The sequence below is a fragment of the Uloborus diversus genome, chromosome 6, assembly GCF_026930045.1.
Source record: "Uloborus diversus isolate 005 chromosome 6, Udiv.v.3.1, whole genome shotgun sequence".
Taxonomy (NCBI): Eukaryota; Metazoa; Arthropoda; class Arachnida; order Araneae; family Uloboridae; genus Uloborus; species Uloborus diversus.
In genome coordinates, this window is record NC_072736.1 from 92,392,125 (window position 1) to 92,411,697 (window position 19,573).

Here is a 19,573-nt window from a genome sequence, read left to right on the forward strand (position 1 = left end):
CATGGGTTCGCAAAATGTTTACAAATTTATAGCAGTTGGTGTGTCAAAGAAGGTTGACAAAAGTTGTTCCTTCCAAATTGTAAGCTTATAGCCTCAAAACCAAAAAGAAAGGAGGGAAATAAGGGTTAGCTTAGAATCTAAACAAACCTTACATGGTAGGATTTTTTTTTCTTTTTTTTTTTTGTTTATTTCCCACCATTTTGTGCATTTAGATTAGGGTAAATTCATCTTAGACGCAAGATCAGTTTGTTTCAATTGAAAAATTGAAGTTATTAGTCGAAGGTAGGTAATAAGGGTTTCAAGCTTTTAATGTTAAATTTTGAGTGATCCAAAGGACCAATCAGTAACTTTTTTTTTTGAGATTTTTAATGCTGATAATAAATGCAGGAACATTTTAAGCAAATTTAGGTTGTAAATAAATCAAGAGAGACATTGAGTAGGTAAAAAAAATATTTTATTGTTTATATCAGAACAAAATTCAAGAAGTGCTGCTAACTGTACTAAAATATACAAATATAATTAAGTACATTGCTGCATTTTAATCTCATTGGTTTTGCCAACAATGACAGTATCAAACATCTATAAATTCCATTTTTTCAGGAACAATACAACCAGATTGTTTAATAACTTGCGTTGCTGCATATATACCACATAATACACATGAATGTGCTGATTTCTTTTGTATATACTGAGCAAGGAAACCTGAAATAGAATTAATTGAAAATAAGTATTGCCATAAAGTAATTTTATGGGACATTGAGTTGGGGGAAAATAAACATATAAATATAATTTGAAAATTAAAAAAAAATATTTTGAACTAAAGCATTTTTTGAAATTTTTTTTAAAGCTGTCATTTAACAAGCATTATGCAGAGTCAACTAGTCGGACCTCCATATATGGAAGTAGTAAAATACCGGAAAAAATCTGATACATAGAAGAAATCAGTTTATCATTAATTGCTACTAAAACATTAAAATGAGCTAATTTTCGTACATGAAACTCAGTTTCTAAATAATATAAGAATCGAATTAAATGTAAGACAACAGTTAAAAAGTAAATTTATATTTCAGCACTTTCTGAGCGTTAAATAGCTTTTAAAAAACCTACTGTACTGCAGTTGCATGTTTTTCAGTAAAAGTTTTCTGTAAGTTTCAACACTGCTTTTCAATTTCTTACAATAGTAGATACTCTGTTTGCGGAAATAAAAAATTTACCAGAAACGACATTTTTAGACCTTCAAATATGTCATTCTTTGGCAATTCAACTTCATCTGCAACATTAAGGGACTTTTGTTTTGACAATGTAATTAAGAGAAGAGTAAAAAATCAAAAAGAATACACACAACACTACGTAATTTGAATTATTTTCACTGAAGCTAAAGAGACTAGGATTGATAATAAACAGACAAAAGAGATAGCTTGAAACTGATTTCACTGTATTGCTGGTTACAACAAAAATTTTAAATAAATTTGAAGGAATTTAAGAACTCCAGAACGGAATATCAACCTATCTGCACACCCCTCAACCCTAACTTCCTCCAGAGTTTCGCAGCAACTTTTACAGAACATTTTCCCCTCTACCCTTCATTTTTTCTGAAGCAAACAGTCTAAAGTGGAAATAAATCTCTGAATTGTCTGCGGAAAAAAAATCAATACTCAGTAAACTCCCGATTATCCGCGGAATAGGGTTGCACAGTAGCCACGCGCACAGTAAATTCGTGGATAATCTGCAAACTATGAAAACGATACTAGTTTTGTGCAATAACCTAAAAATATCAAAAACAATTGCATACATTAAAACTAGCTAAAATGATAACAGCCATGCCTAAAAAATGAAGCTAAAAAATGAAAGTAATTAACAATGTTTAAATTATCACAATAGTTCAAAAAAATATGCCCATGTCCTCCTCCCCCCACACACAGATTTTTTTTTAGCCTTGTCATCAAACAATGCAAAAACATATACATGTGAACAAAAAAGATAAAGAAAGCCTTAATTCATTTCAAACATGGCCAGAATTACCTCCAACAAAAGCATCTCCAGCTCCATTTGTGTCCACTATTTCTTCCGGTTTGACTATATCTACAGGATACTTAATTATCATAGTGTCTAAAATATTTTTTAAATGAAATAAATTAGATTTGTGTACTTCGACTGAGGTGACATATAAACATATAGAATAAACAATCATAGATAATAAAAAAAAGTCATTACAAAAACTGCAAGCAAAATATAAATTTTCCTTCCATATTTGACTGTGATGAAAAAAAAAAATGAAAAAAAAAAAAACATACTTTTCTATGAGTTGCAAGCTGCAAAGAAGTTATACAATGAAATTCTTTCAATACCAAATGAAAAAGAATTGAGCCCCTTTAAATAATTGATAAAATTGAGTAAAAAATACAACCACGAGTATACATGCTCAAATAAAAGCAATCAAATATAGTTAAAAAACTCTTTAATTGCTTTTATTTCTACATGTATACATGTTGTCATATTTTTACTCATTTTATTGCACAAAGTTTTCAACTGCTTCTTTTACATAATTAATGAAAATAGTAGATTTATTGCTTCTAGGCTTTCTAGTTCAAAACTTTCGATGTACCAGTCCATGGGCGTCCATATGCAAAATTTTAAGGGGGGGGGGGGGGGGCTCAGAGATTTTCTTTATGGTTTAGCAAGATATTTTCCCATAGACACCGATTTCGGTACAGATTAGAGTAATTAAAGTTCGTTATTTTAAATAAATTATTCATAAATAGCTGGAGAAGAAATGTTTTTACATTTTTGCAAAGAAAAAAGTACTAAAACAGGGTGGTGACAGGAACTGTGAAAAAAAGTTCCCTGACTTTTCCCTGATATCCCTGATTAAGTTCAAATTTCCCTGATTTACATTACCAATGATAATGGTTTGCTTTCTTTGTTCCACTTGAAATCCATTGTATGTTAGTAAAAAATGCAGTATTTTAAACGTTTTAAGTTGTGTAAAGTGTTGAACTAAAGATATATTTTAAAAAGATGCTACATTTTTAATAAAATGTTTTTTTTAAAAAAAAGCAGACCAAGTCAATTTTTTTGGAGGGGGGAAAAACCTACAAAACTGTATATTAAATTTTTCTACAAAAGGAAAGATTACAGGAAATTAAAAAAAAAAAAAGAAAAAAAAACTTTACTTCCAGGCAGAAACCGCGTAGCATAAGAACTTTCAGAAACTATTAAAATCCCTCTTAAAAACATGTGTATTTCTGATAGAACTAAAAAGTAATTGAAATTATTTAACTAAATTTTCAAACAGTATAATAATTGTTGCAAGAATAACAAGTAGTAGTGAAAGAATAGAAGTAATGTAGTTATTCTTATGTAACGAATTGACATATTTATGCAAAACAGATGAAATCATTTGACATCCATTCATAGGGAGCTTTTTGGAGGGAGGGAAATAGGTTTCAATGAGTGAATACAGCATTTTAACAATAACAAAATAAAGATATTTACTTAAGTACACAAGTTCTCTATTTCAAATGATTTCAGTATGTAACGAGAAAAAATCTTGATTGCTTTTGCAACAAACAACTTTGAAATTCAAGGAAAAAAAAAGCAATCAGTTAATTTCAAATACAATACAAATACAAATGTGACGACCAGCAACAGGCTCTGGGCCCAGCTAGACTGGTCCTAGTCAATTTATAATCCCCAGTGAAGATCAATGGCCCTCTTAAAACTATCTACTCCCTTGCTCATTACCACCTCTTCCGGTAAACTGTTCCAAGGTTCCACTACCCTGCTATAATAATAATTTTTCCTAATATCCATGTTATCCTGGGATTTAAATAGCTTAAAACAATGACCCCTTGTCCTGTTTTCAGTGCTAAACTTCAGCCTCGTAACATCTTTCATTTTAATAAATTTAAACAACTGAATCATGTCCCCTCGGTCTCTTCTTTGCTCAAGACTGTACATTTTTAACCTTCTAAGCCTGGAATCATAGTCTAAGTGAGAAAGTCCATTTATTAGCCTTGTAGCTCGCCTTTGAACTCTTTCCAATACATTAATGTCTTTCTTAAGATAAGGAGACCAAAACTGAACAGCATACTCCAAATGAGGTCTTACCAAACTTCTATATAAGGGCAGAAGAACTTCTTTAGATTTGTTTGAAATAGATCTATTGATAAACCCAAGCATCTTATTGGCCTTGTTACTAGCAATGCAGCACTGTTGGCTAAACTTTAAATCCTGACTTATTAAGACCTCCAGATCAGTAACTTTGTCTGCCTGACTAATGACTGAAACTTGCAAATAATAACTTGCACATTTATTTCCATGCCCTAAATGTAGCACTTGACATTTCGCAACATTAACAGCCATACCCCATTTATCAGCCCACTCCGTAAAGTTCAATTTTAGCAATTAAATTAAAAACGCGAAGAATTAGTAACTTTTAAGCTTTTATAAGTATTAATTCAAAAACCAAAGATTTCTTCTTGAAATCGTGATTACAGTACGCTAATTACTTCGAGACAATGGAATAAAGGCAAAGGAGCTAAGGCATTAATGTATTCTTCCTCTTTGCCTGTATGTTTGTTTATTTTACGTAGCATTGATAGCGTGAAAGGAAATTTCAAGCTAGGTAAAATAAACAACCTAACAGACACAGAAGCAATCTTAGGAAGTTCATCCTGTGTTTAATAAGCAAGATTTAATGTTTTGACATTGAGGAAAAAGGATGCCCAAATATGTGACAGTGTATAATCGCACCTCATTAATTTTCCTTTTTTCTTTTTTGAACAGATAATTGGCGGAAAATGCGTAGGGAATTAGTACTAAATTTTGTAAAGCAAAAAAAAAAAAAAAAAATAAATAAATAAATAAATAAATAAAATAAATAAATAAATAAATAATAAGAAATAAAAAAAAAATTGATTAAAATCAATTTTCCCTGATTTTTTGTTATTTTTTCAAAATTCCCTGATATTTCCCTGACTTTTCCCTGATTAATAAAGTTCCCTGACTTTTCCCTGATCTGTCGCCACCCTGTAAAAGCAAGAAAGTTCTAATTTCTAAGGGGGGGGATTTGAGCCCTCCTTACCAGGGGCGGCAAATAGGGGGAGCGAGAAGGGGCAGTTGCACCCTCAAATTTTTGGCTCAGAATGATAAGAAACGGGCAAATGTAATTCATGTAAATCGCAAATCACTGATCATATGCAAAAGGAAATTACAACCAAAAAAGAAAAAACGCCAGCTGATTCTCCATAATAGTTGATCAATCTTGAAACATTTCCGGACACAAGCAAGTATTATTCACTATTTGAATGATGACTTGGAAAATTTTGAATCATTTGTAGTCTTTTTCGAAAAACTGGTGGAGGATCCAAGTTTTTTTCAACTAAAGAGGTACTCTCCTCATGCAGGCAGAATATTTCATACTTGTGTGCCCAGTGCTATGATAACGCATTCAGAGAGGGCTGCACGATTTTACTGGAATTTTGCATAAGTTGTTACGTTCATATTTCGAATGTATGTCAAGTTAGTGAGTGAACACCAATTTCTTCTATTAGAAACACATTTCACCAACTCAATACATTGTATACTTTCATAGAAAACTCTTTCAAAAGACATGCTTTTTTTTGAAAAAAGTCGCACATCAATAAATTCATTTTCTGGGTGCTCTTTAACTTGGTCATCTCTGAGTGACACAAGATGGTCTCTAGAGTTAAAGCTGTAAAAGCCCTCCTTGTTATATCTGAACATTTGAAAGCGGTTCTTTCAATGGTGGTAAACTTGATGCCCTTTTATATGTATATGTATGACTTTGTTTGAGTTTTTATTCGCTTTGTTTGTACTGTGAAGATTTTTTGAAAAATGCTTTACTCTATCAAAACATCTTTAACCCTCTAGCCTGAATTTTCGGACTGTCCAAGCAATTTGGAATTTTTGCGCTGATGTATATTTTAACCAAGAGTGAAATGAAAAAAAAAAATCTTACTGCGGCCCAATCTTTAAAAAATATCCAAATGAATTTAGAAGAGGTGTCAAAAATCTACATGATGATATAAAGTCATAAAAGTGAATTAATATTTTGTATAAGATAATAGATTCAGTTTCTGACGAAATTAAAACAAGATCTTATGATAAATTTTATATCTGTGTTGCTGTCCAATAAGTTCAATATTTATATTGATATTTTATTGAAAAAGAGAAATAAAATATTACAATTATAAGTAAAAGTTATAGCACAAAAGCGAGAGGAATTGTTTTGCAAATAGCGACTATACTATTCAATGATGAAAAACGAAGACTAGCATAATTTTCAAAGTGGCTGGCGTTGTTTTAAGGAGAAAAATCTTGGCGATGTGTTTTCTATCATAACTTTGTTGCTTGAACTGTGCTTGAACTTGTTTTTTGTGTGTTATGAGGTTAGAAAATTACCTTCCGAGCACAATGGAATAAAAAAACTTTCATCTTCAATTGTATTGGCAAAAAAGTACCTCACTGCACATTAATGGAATCAAGTAACAAGATTTCCGGATTCTGAAAACCATACATTAAAACTTTCTAAAAGGTAAAAACTCTAGTATTAAAATATTTTGTGATATAATTTATTACAAAATAAGTTAAAACTGTAGTAATTTAAATTTGAATTCTTTGAATAACCTTCTATTTTATCCTGTACATCAATATGCATTTTATTTCATTCTCAAGGGAACTCAGATTCAAAAAAACTCGAACTCCCAAATGAAATGTTGAAATGCCGCCTCTGCTCCTTACCCCCCTTACAAGGGTGCTCTTGTACCAGTCAGAGCAGGCCCATACAGCTCCAGGGCCTTGTTGGGAACAATTTTTGTGGGCACACAATTCTGACTAAATGGAATTTTGTTTCCTTCCTCGATATTCCACAACATGTCATCAAAATCTGTACAGGGAGGGTATCCCCGCACCTGGAAATTGGGGGAAAATCATGGAAAGTCATGGTTTGGGAACATGACCAAAAATAGTCATGGAAAGTCATGAATTTCAGCAAAAGAAGCTCAAAAAAATCATGGAAATTGTCAATTGATCATGGATTTTGAGATTCGGAATAAATAAGAGCTTTGTATGTTTTTTTTAATGGTAAATTGTTGTTGAATAATTTATCAGATTTTTTTTGAAACTATAGTCTTTTTTCTAATGTATAATTATTTTGTTTTTGCCAAAGGTTGGAAAAACAAATCAAAGGATTTTTAAAGAGTAAGAGAAATATTTTTAAACAACAGTTTCAGGAAGGAATATATGAAACACTCTTTCTCCTGTAACCAGATTAATTACTAAGATTTTTTTTATTATCACTAGAGGAAATGTCTACAAATTAAACAATATGATTCTGATCAGTTTTATATCTCCTTCTTAGGAAAAGATGTTATTCTCTCGTCATTGCTTCCAGGATGAGATACAGACAGAGTAACACCTTCCTTTTGAAAAGCAGTCGCGATTTCTGAGAACTCTTCTCTTTTACACAAAGTTTGCTCTTTTTTTCCCCTTGGGTACATTTAGAGCCGAAGTCCATCCTCTTTCTTTTTTTTTTCAAGAGAATGAATTAAATTAAATTTGTTTTAACGAGCAGTTAAGTTCATGATATTGACATGACATTTCAGCACATGTTAAATGGTAATAATGATTATTTCTGAGTAATCCCCCATTAAATGACCACTTCTCTTAATCATAGATTTTTGCCTGAACAAGAGATCCTCTCATATGAGAGGTTTCACTTATGCATAATTAAATAAATATATTGAATTATCATTTCTTACAAAACTGAAAAGTTTGTAAAAGACTTTAAAAAAAACATAAAAAGGCGGCCTTGCATTGAGTTAGTTCATGCTTGCCAACATACTACAGTGGACGCCGGTTAATTGAATCAGAGCTTAATTGAATCAATGGCTTTAATGAATCAAAGTGTCAAAAACAGAACAAAATCCAGCTTTATTGAATTAGCCACTTCATTAAATCAGCCGCTTTATGGAATCTAAACTGTTTAGATCACATGTGATTCATATAAGTGGCGGCCACTATATCAGCAGTGATTTTTTTTCTTTTGATTTTAATTCATTACTATATATGAAAAATCACTTTTGAAAAGGTATCATGAAATTAATAACAAAATATTCTCAATGTGAAACTAAAATAACTGATGTCTTAAAAGCTTTGGATTATTTACATAAAGCTATATCTATCTGAATGTTCTTCAACATCACAAAACTATGCTTGAAAGGTATGTGTTCCTGCATGCCTTATTAAGAGTAGACTTATCTGAATTTTCATGGTGCATGCCATAACTATATTCTCCAACATTGGCCACCCAATCATCCATATCACTCACTGCAGTAGCAGATTTTAGGAGGGGCACAGGGGGCCTGTGCCCCCCCCCCCCCATAAATAAATTAATTTAATTACTTTTTAAATTATTTTTAATTGACTTCTCTATAGAATTTTTTTGTATAGGTAGTTATTTGAAAAGAACACAAAACACACACAGGATATTTTGAATAAAAGTAGTTTTGTTTGCTAAAGCAGTAACACTGGAGTCAAAGGCCAGAGTGGCAGAATACATTTAACTCGCTGGTTTCAAATTCAAGGCAACGTAATATCACGTTTCGTCCATTAAATCTATGATGGAACAAATAATTAACATTTTTATTAAAAATGTTAATTATTGGTTAACTAGGATTTTCTTTATCACATAATATTAAAATGTAAATTAAATAAAAAAACTCAAATAACGCCTGGGTTTATTTAATAACCTAGCCCTCGTGCTATAATCATAATGACAATGTTTCTAATAAAAACCACTCATTGTATAGCATCTTGGTAACATTATACAGGGTTTAGTTTTTTGTTAGCTTGTAACGTTTAAAATGTTTTACGTCCACATTCAAAGTATATTAGGGCATAATATTTATGTACTTAGAAGAGTATATTCATTGGCCTGAATTGATCAAAAAAAAAATTCGAAAAATAAAGTCATGCAAACTTTCTTATGAAACATTGTACATGGGGGGGGGGGGGACTGCTCATTTTCCTGTGCCCCTTCCAAAACATTTTTCTGTATCCACCCCTGACTCATTGTACTCTGACCAACATAACATAAACACAACCGAAATTTAAAAAAAAAAAAAAAACTAATAAATTAATTTGAATTCTGACATTTTGAATTTAAATTATGTATTTCGCAATCACAAGTTGCGACAGGGCCCTACTCATTAGAGTTATTGTTTCTAGAAACGGTTCCTGTCACCCCCAAATCTTGCCTCTCCTCCAGGGCGGTTACGTGTGTACAGTTGTGTGTGTAGGCTTGTGTGTGTGCGGAGACCAGTGTGTATGCACGTAGGCGTGTGTGTATATGTGAGTGTGTATGTGTGTGAGCATGTGTGTGTACAGGACATGGACGCCTCCGACCAGGAAAAGCGGATTCCAATGTGCCTGCAGAGGTCGGTGGGCGGTGGTGCTGCAGAGGACCCTGGTCGAAGCTGAAAAAGGAACCACAATGCCAAGGACGGTCAAGTGAGAACAATAAGCAATCGTGATTGCTCAAAAAACTTTTACAAAAAGTGCTAATAAGCACGAAACTGCAGTCCTCAGTTGGAAATGACTGAGCTGGCGGTGTATTTCACGTATTTCTGCTTTAGCCCTGGCTAATTGGGTGGTAATTTACTAAATATACCTTGCCTCGCGTTCAGCCTTCGAGTTGAACCGAACCATTGCTTCGGTCACTCGTCTGGTCTGCTAATTCTATATAAGCTACCAGTTTGTTTCGCACTCTTGGCTTCCTTAAGAGGTTTTCCATCTCCAGCTCAGTCACTTTCCTATGTCGGGCTGATGAGTGCTAATAAGCACGAAACTGCAGTCCTCGGCTGGAAATGACTGAGCTGGCGGTGTATTTCACGTATTTCTGCTTTAGCCCTGGCTAATTGGGCGGTAATTTACTGAATCTACTTTTGACGTGTTAAAGATGTATGAGAAAGGGCATTAATGTAGACATAGCTTTAGATTTATTTTCAGGGCAGCAGCAGTGTTGGAGAGAAAATGAGACCCTGACTTCAACTCCTCTAATTTTAGGATCTTTGACTGACTCGTTTACCCAGGGCCGCCAAGAAGGACTCCATGTCAGTTTGCTCTCTGGGCCCCCCTATCCCCATAAAACTTATACTACTTTTCTCCCGTACCAGGCTCCAGCTAGTTTCAGACTAGGTTGTCATGGCCTCTCGGCGGCCCTGCTTTTACTCCGAAATCAATCCGACTCCGTAACTGCAGCCCAGTTTATAATACGTACACAGTACACACATTTCACTCAACATATAATGTGTAATTTATAAATTTACCCGCAGCATAAAGAACATCATCATTTCCTTGTGTAACGATGACTCTTCTTTTCCTTTCTTCATTTTTTTTCGGTAAATTTGCTATATGCAATATTATTTTCTCCATATCATCAGACTGAAACAACATTTTTTTTTTTAAATTATGATTCATGTCAAACATACTTAATAACATGAATGATAAACTTAGAAAGATGTTTTCAAAACTAATAAAAACACTTTCAAATTTTCATATTAAAAATAGAACATAAGAAAGCCAATCTTTTAATTTTGAATTAAAATTTATACTGAAAACCAATGCTGAAATTTAATTGATGCAGTGAAATCCTCTTACATCCGACTTCAAGGAATTGCAAAGTTTGTTGTAATGGATTTCAAGCAAGTTAATGAAAATTTAAAAGGGAACTGAACATTTAACTGGGAACTTCATTGAAAGAGATATTTCATCATACTTGCATTTGCCGTAATGAGATTTCAGTGCATTACATGCAAAGTACAATTATCAAGGTGATTATAAGTATTGGTGATTCCGCAAGCAAATTCCAATTGAAATCATACATCATGCAGCAGCTTCTGGGGGGGGGGGGGGGGGGGGGATACCTACCATATAGAGCAAAAAAAAATTAAATAAAAAATGCACAATGCACACACATTATATATATAAAAAAAGATTATATTATGACGGAAAACAAAAAATAAATACTCTAAGAAAAAAAATAAATAAAAGCACCTGAAAATTGAGTGATGGATAGAATTTACATTGTGTGTGTGGAATGCACAAACAAACACATAAAAATCTAGACAAAATTTGTAATGAGAACATAGCTGAAAATAGTAAGACATAAAACCACGAAAATTTTGGCTTTTTCAAGTACAGCGCAACATCTGATGCACATTTTGGAGGTAACAACTATTTTAATTTCCTAACGTTGTGTTGTGTACATAAACATTTTGGAGGCATTATGGTCACCTACTTTAGCTACAAGATGCCATATACAGGAGAAATTCACACAAAAGCACCTTGTAGATGAGGAAAAAAGCATTAACTTTTAAATGCTAAACAATAAAAAATTGTATGCAAGAGTTGCTTGAAAAAAATATAGACAAAATAATGGTTTATGTTAGATTTTTTCGATCAGCACTACAAGTACATATAAAAACTCTTATGTTTTAGCCATTAAGAAACTTCCTTTTATGTTTTTCTAAGGAATTCTTAGCTCATAACATGTAATTACTGCAGAAAAATTCTGCTTTCTGCAAAAGCTAAATCAAGAACAAAAATTAAAAATAATTTCCAAGGCCTCGCTTGATTTAATTACAAGTATTTTATTTATTTACAAATAGAAGATGGCAACAGATAAATGCTAACAATATGTATTACAAGCTTTTAATTTAGCAATTGTTTCTTACTTTTTTTCCAAAAAAGTGAACTAGGGTAACGGCACCAGAAACAGACATGCTTAAGACATTGCTCTCAGGTTAACTCAATTTTCTGAGCCTTTTAATGTATTTAGACTTTTTTTTAAACTATGTTTCTCTCATGCAACTACATCTCATCTAATGTTTGGTTGCTTTTTGATCCTATGAATTAGTTAATTCTATTTTTATTTGCACAATTTTGAAAAAAGGTTCGACCCCCAGTAAAGGACACCGAAAAATCTGATGATATCCAGTAACAGATAGGATGAGGAAATTATAAGTAATGGGCGAAATTCTTCTTTTCTCTTCAAAATGTCCAAAAGATCTTTATTTTTAGATCTAAAACCTTTTTAAATTTAAATGAACTGTTCATGTTCAGAACATGAAACACCAGCTGACATTGTGGCGGCTGTTCATAACCTTCCACCAAAGCCTTGTAAATACCAACTGTTTCATAAATTCATTCTGATAACACAAGTTGGTTGCACCATATTCATGGCCCACAGCAACATCAGTTTTACTTCCTAAAATTCTTATTATTTAAATCTAAACTTATAGCTGTCTGTTACTGGACCCTTGTCTGTTACTGGTGGCGTTACCCTAATCAATTCAGGCTGCTAAACATGTTGATCATAAAAAAATATAATTTTAGAAAATGCATTGATGAAGAGGGGCTGTAATTGTTTTGACAACATTAACAATAATTACTGAAAGTGAAGGCTACTGTAATTAGCTAATAAAATACAAAAACCTACCTTAAAACCTAGTTCAGCAGCTAAAGTGGTAATTTCCTACGAGAAAAAGGGAAAAATTTCAATTGTTTTACTAAAAAATCAGAAGACAAATAGATTTAAAATTATGTTAAATATCAAACATATTTGTGGAAACTAAATTTAGGGAAAAATATTATTTTGCTTTAAAAGGTTTTTTTTTTTTTTTTTTTTAAATTCAGAGTCCATCAGAAAAATGTATAATACACTATACACACTTTATCACGAGAAAGACGGAAGGGACCTGTGTAGCCCCTTGTATAGTTTGTTGTTCAATAAATCAAATAATAACTACTTGAAAGTAATGAAACTTTTTAAATTTTCATAATTTGACCCTATTTGATTGCTTATTTAATCAAAAGTTTCATAGAAGTGTAGTTATTGAACCTTACACCTAGAAAGAGAAGTCGCAGCGGCTCCTAAGGTATTTTGCACTACAAATTAGGGCTTGACCGATGGCATGTTTTGGCCGATGGGCCGATGCCGATTGTTGGCCGATTGTTCAAAGATGGCCGATGGCCGATTGTTTTCCTCCAAATGGCCGATTGCCGATGGCCGATGGCAAAAAAAAAAAAAAAAAAAAAAAATCAAACAGAAATAAATTGATAAAATTGTCAGAGATTTAAAGGGTGATTGATTCATTTCACTTTACTTCCTTTCTACGAATAAGGAATTGCAATCACAAAAAATAAGAAAAAAAATCAGATTTTCACCTAAATTTTTATTTTACGATCACCCAATTTAAACATCACAAGTTTTTTCGGCACATCTGTACATGCATATGTACCTAAGAACATGTAGATGACCGAAATATCCATTTTGAACGCTTCCTCAGTTAATTATCGCAAATTCTCTTGTGATGTCTTCATGCGCGTAAACTTACGTCACTCAAAAACGTTATGAAATAGTAAGTTGAAAACTCATACGTACATAGTATGATCTAAAGGTTAGAGGACAAGTTGTATAAAACCTTACCCTGAATAGTTCACATTACCGAAGCAAATCTATCTACAAAATAGTCACCTTGAACGACTATGCACTTCTGCCAATGTTCGTACAGCTTTTAGAAGCGCTCCTGGAAGACATTTTCGCAACCTCCTGTAAGGTCTCTTGCGCTGCTGCTTTAACTTCATCGTAGGGAAGAAGGCGACTTTCATGTTGAGGATGCACGGTTCGATTGGTCAATACTCTGATATGACAAACAAATAACATAACGTTTCGTCGGACTTAGCTCCGTGTGACTTTTACCTGTTCCCAGCAAAAAAACATTTGCATGGACGATGCTTTCCTCCGTCAGGAGAAGATAAAGCTGCATCATAGAAGGTAGCGAAAAATGGCTTTCAGAAGTGTTTCCAAAAGTTATATGAACACTGGCAAAAGTACATAGTCCCTCAAGGTAACCTTTTGAAGGTGGATGTGCTTCTGTAATGTGAACTATTCTGGGTAAGGTTTTATACAGCTTGTCTCGAACTTTTGGATCGTACTACGTACAATCTATATAGGGTGTAGTTATGCTTCTCCTTTTTTGACTGCTGTACAATGAAAGATAAAGAACAACAGCCAAAAAAAAAAAAAAAAAAAGAAAGAAAGAAAGAAAAAAGGAAGAAAAACAAAAAGACTGTTTAATAAACAATTGATTTTTTTTTTTTTAATTGAACATATAACTAAGATTTCAGTAATATTGTAATGATGTATGGATTTAAGTTCACTAAACATAGTTAAAAAACATTAAATTATGTTGTTAAATCATTCAAAAAAAAATAAGAATAAAACTATGAAACCGTCAACAAATTACGCAATTAAATTGGAAAGATTGCACGTAGACATTTTTTAGTCATCAAATTAAAAAAAAAGATAACAGATAAATTACAATACTAAATCATAAAAGAAAATTTTTTTTCTTATTTAAAACTTATGAATAGAAAATTTTGCATTTTTCAAAAAACTAAAACAGTGACATAAATTTTGCTGGAAAAAAAATTGCCATGAAAAGAGCGAGGTTCTTAAAACGCAGCTATAAACAAAATCAATATTTACACAAAGTTAATAACTGAATACATATGACTACTTGATCTGATGTTTGCATACATTATATTGAACAATTAGATTGTTTAATCTTTTATGAAGCTTTACAAACAAGTTCAAATTAAATTGTTCATTTTAACAGTAATTTTCTGAAATTTAAAAAATTGCATAATAGAAAATCCTTGAAACTTTTCTATAAAAAACGAAAATAACTTAATCATTGATTTTATATAAATACATAAAAATAGTTACTTACAACAGAAAAAAAAATCGATCGCTATTAATGATACAAAAAAGATGGCGCATTACGAAATGGAGGGGTGGGTCACCCTCTGATTTTGCAGTAACTCACACTTCGGCCCCAACCTCGGTCTAATATTTGTAGTACAGAACCGCTAAAACCAACACCTCGGAAGAGTTTCTGAATCTATTTCAGCACTTCCGAAGAAAAAATTCAAAAGTCCCTTCGATTTCCGAATTGTGTCACCATTCAAAACGTCTTTCTTTAATCAATTTCTTAAATTAATGCTCTAAATTCTTTCTAAACAATAGATAAAGTTTGAAAAAAAAAATCTCTAATTTTATGAATGGTGTTAGTTTTAAACAACTCAGGAGTATAACTAGAGTTTAATTTCAGAAATTGAGGGAGTGGGAGGAGGGTCACACAAGTGTTCTCGGAAATTCAAAATAGTCGTAAAAAATACAGTTCAAAATAATCATAAACATTGAGCAAAAAACCCTTCCGAAACTTGCACCCGAGTTTGTATTGACTTGCAGTGGCGGATTTAAAATACAGAGTGTTTTAAAATGAATAGCGGGGTTTTGCCATCTCATATTTGTTCCCATGGTCTCCAATTCGGCAATATATCACCAAATGACCGTCAGTCTGAGACGCTATCTTAGTTTTGCATTGAAATAAGTAATTAATAGCCACAAAAAATGAGTAAACAGGCTTTTCAGAACACCCGATCGAAAACAAAAAGGGAAGTGCACAACTGGAATGTACGCACACCCCACACGCGAAAACTTATCCTTCTACAGTTTACCATTTTGGAGTTATGACTTATGAGAGATACTACGTACATCCAGCAGCAAGAAACAACGCAATAATTAACTTGTTTGGTACCTGAATGCAGTATTAAAAACTCTTTCAGGGGTGACTCAAATAAAAATTCATACTGAAATTTAGTAAACAATTTTATATGAAAACAACTTTTACTTTGTATTAAAAGGTAAAACATCAAAGTTCTTTTTTTTTTTCAAAAACATCGGCCAATTCCATCGGCTTTTCGAAGTTTTTAAGGCCGATGGGCCGATGTTTCTTGCAATTTAGCATCGGCCGCCGATGCCGATGGCTAAATTGTTGAACCATCGGCGCCGATGCATCGGTCGAGTCCTACTACAAATGGGAAAAAATTTTCATTCTCCTACTTACTTATAGCATGAAAAGTACTGTTCAACCTAGTTTCACCTTGATCTTCCAATTTTTGCAAACAGATGGAATTTCAAATGTAAAATACTGATGACTGTCCCCCAGCCAAGCCTGAAAGATTTGTTTCAGCCAAAAAAAAAAACAAGCCCCAGCCTTGCAGCGATTGCTCTTCAAAAGAGAAACTAACACGTTACATTTTGTTGTGCAGAGACAACGTCTTAGAAATTAATATGCATTCAGTTAATATTTAGTCATTATAGGAGATGTGTGGGGCAATGGACTCAATTCAGGAAGAAATTTACTAGGAATTTACTCAAAAATGCCCCTTCAGTCTTTCTAGGTATGCAGCAATTTTCAGTCTTTCTAGTATTAAGGAATAAAAAGTATTACTTATGTGTTTAGTTTATTTTTAAATACTGCATTGCAGAAGCTTAAACGAAAATAAATCTAAAATGACAAATGATCTTTTGGCTTAAAATCATGAAAACGTGGCATTAGTGTTGCAAAGAGGAATGTCATCAAAATCAAATGTCTAAAGAATTTCAAGTTTTATGTATTTCTGCTTAAATTAATTATTGAATAAATCAATAAGATGTGGGGAAAAAATAACTTTTTTGTAACAAAAAAAAAAAAAAAAAAAAGAGCCAGCTGCTGGCAAAAGGAGAAAAAAATGTTTAAATGTTCAGAAAAGAAAAAGAGCTAGTTAATGATTCTATTGGGAGAAGCTTTTCAAAGTTAAGCGGAAAGACTTATATTTACATTTCTTCATTTTAGAAGCTCCAAACAAATGAAATCTTGGGCAGAAAAACCTGTTCTTTCGATTGGGATAAAAATTTTAATGTATAAGCCTGTTTACTCCACCAAATCTGTGACAGGATGTTAATGGACATTTTAAATAATTACCACATTATCCATTAATCACAGGTCTATAAAGACAAAATCAGGCTGATTGATTTGGAAATTTTTGAATTTCTTGATATCTGGATTGACTTATAACTCTAGACTGTTCGATGAAATAGCAATGGAGATAACATTCGAATTAGTATTTATTTATTTCTGTACTTCAGAGCCAGAAGGATACAAGTCCAAAAATTGCGATTTTCCATTTATTAGTGCATTGTATATAAAAGTCTATTTCGCATCGAGCCATGTGAACTTAATTCTTTTTAAAAATCCTTTTCAATTTTTTACCAGGGTCAAAAGAGCATGCGTCCCATCCTTTACATGCCCCAGAGAAAAGTTTTTTTTCTCTCCTGTAAAATTATCATGATGTGACTTTCGTCCTTCTGGCTCTGAGATACAGATTTATCAACTATGATTACATGAGTAAAACAAAACCACATCAAAAAAACTATACTTTGTTTTTGTAACCTTTAGAGCATTTTAAAGTAAAAGCATTTTAGGACTCGATAAGCAAAAAAATTTCAGCTGTTTCGAGAATGCTTCAGATATTGTTAAGTAAATATTCCAACATTTGACCGAAATGTGATGAATAACAACACGCATAACATTCTTATGCATATTTACATCTAACACTAACAATTTATAAAAACAACAACACATACTTACTGTCTCATTACCAAAAAGTACATCAATGTAAGGAAATACTTCCATCAATGGTTCCTTGAAGAGCGTACAGAGAAATGGAGCACTCAAATTCATTAAAAGTGTTTTTTTATTTTCATGGGCATGTTTAGCTATATACATTATTGAAGGTGGACTCACAGTTAAGAAATATGCCTGGAAATTAAATAAAATTCATTTTTTAGTTTCTGACAGTTAAAATGTATAAATACCAAATCAACACATAAATACAAATTTTAATGGTTTTCATAAATCTCCCAGTCAAATATTCCCAACAAGAAGGAAAAGAACTGAAGAAGCAATATAAAATTATATTGTCTTCAGGCTCATATCTGCGTACCTGCAAACCTTGCAGTGCGGGGATGGGGGGGGGGGGGGTCCTTAAATGGCCCAAGGGGAAAAAAAAGCACTAACACTGGATAATGTTGTAAATATACGCTGCTGACCTCTGGGGAGGGGGCCGACAGATTTTGTTGCAGGGGGTCCCAAAATTTATAGATCCAGGCCTGATTGTCTTGGCAAATATTTTCCTTAAATTTCCATTAAACTCCTTGAAAGCTAATATTTAAATTTTTTTATTCATTATTTAAAAAAGAAACGTAACTTCGATAACTCTTTTAAATTAAGAAAGGATTATTGTAAAGGTCCTTCTTTTTATTTCTGAATGGAAAGATAAACTACTTCACTTATTGTCTTGTATATTACAAATTACATTAAAAAATGGCTTTGTCTAAGAGACGACTAATACTGCACTTATGTTTTAATTTCTTCACTCATTTATGTAGTGCAGGGGTTATCAACCTTGGGGGAGGGAGGGGCACCCCCTGAAGTAGGGCATTGCAACTCGTTTTAACATAAATCTTTTCGAAATCATATTTTTTGTCGTGTCATAAGCGTTAACAAAACTCTCTAAATTGCATCTTTTTATTTATAAACCTCAATCCCAATTTGTTAAACTTCTTTTCACACGTCTCCAAAATGATCCAGGCTAAGTCAACTTAGCAGTCCTTTGTTTTAGATATTTTAAGAAGGAAGAAATTTTTGAAATACAGTAAAATCCTGTTACAACAAATTATCCATTACAATGAACAAAACATTCGCTCCCATTTTAAAGCCCATTAACATGCATAAAAAATCTCATTTTAAGGAAACAATTTTTTTTCAAAAATTCATTGCAACAAAATGTTTTTTTCAACTTCAGTTAGAATAATTTTTTCAATGCTATTTTTGGAAACTAAAAACTACTTTTACAAGTTGCAACGTGAAAATTACTTTTGTACTTTCAGAACAGAGCCATTCAATTTGGAAATCCGTCCATGCTAAACGTAAGTAACATGCTGTGTGACAACAAAAGCCAGTGTTTAGCCAAGCTGATTTAATTTCTGTGCAATAAAAGTAAAGCACCTTACGAATTCGAAAGGGGGTCAGCAAGTTTTCATCTTTACTTGTGGTGTATGTGCCGTTCGCAAATTAGAATATTTTATAATGTCCTCTGAAACCAAATCTCTCATACAAAATAAAACTTTTTGTGAAGATGGACCAATGAATTAAAAGTTCAGTGCAAAGGCGCCCATATGCAAAATTTTAAGGGGGGGGGGGGGGCTCAAAAATGTCCCCCATGGAAACCGATTTCAGTACAGATTAGAGATATTAAAACTTGGCATTTTTAATAACTTATTCATTAATGGCTGGAAAAGAAATTTTTATACATTTTTGCAACGAAAAAAGCACTAAAAGCAAGGAAATTCTCATTTCTAAAATGGGCGCCCTTGGTTCAGTGCTAAATATTTTTCTCTTTGTTTTTTCAGAATAAATGTTATTCCTTATATTTTAGATCATTAGTAACGGTAAAAGTTGGAGATTTAATTATATTAGAGTGCAGATTTTCAAAATTAACTTTTTTGTAAAAATAAAGAAAGTTTAAAGACTATTCGGTTACAACGAATATTCTGTTACAACAAAAAAATATTTCGGTCTTTTTGAGTTCATTGTAA

The 19,573-nt window shown here is 32.5% G+C and overlaps 1 protein-coding gene across 1 annotated transcript in view; it reads right to left on the reverse strand.

Moving 5' to 3' along the window:
• Positions 1–449: 449 nt before the first annotated feature.
• The window catches only part of LOC129225303 (uncharacterized), an 83,646-nt gene continuing 64,522 nt past the window's right edge, over positions 450–19,573 (reverse strand). The window contains exons 7-11 of the mRNA XM_054859893.1: positions 17,565–17,735; positions 12,524–12,559; positions 10,353–10,467; positions 2,023–2,109; positions 450–702 (exon numbers count right to left, since the gene is read on the reverse strand). Coding sequence (XP_054715868.1) covers positions 572–702; positions 2,023–2,109; positions 10,353–10,467; positions 12,524–12,559; positions 17,565–17,735 — 540 coding nt within the window. The 3' untranslated portion in view covers positions 450–571. The remainder of the gene's footprint in view (positions 703–2,022; positions 2,110–10,352; positions 10,468–12,523; positions 12,560–17,564; positions 17,736–19,573) is intronic.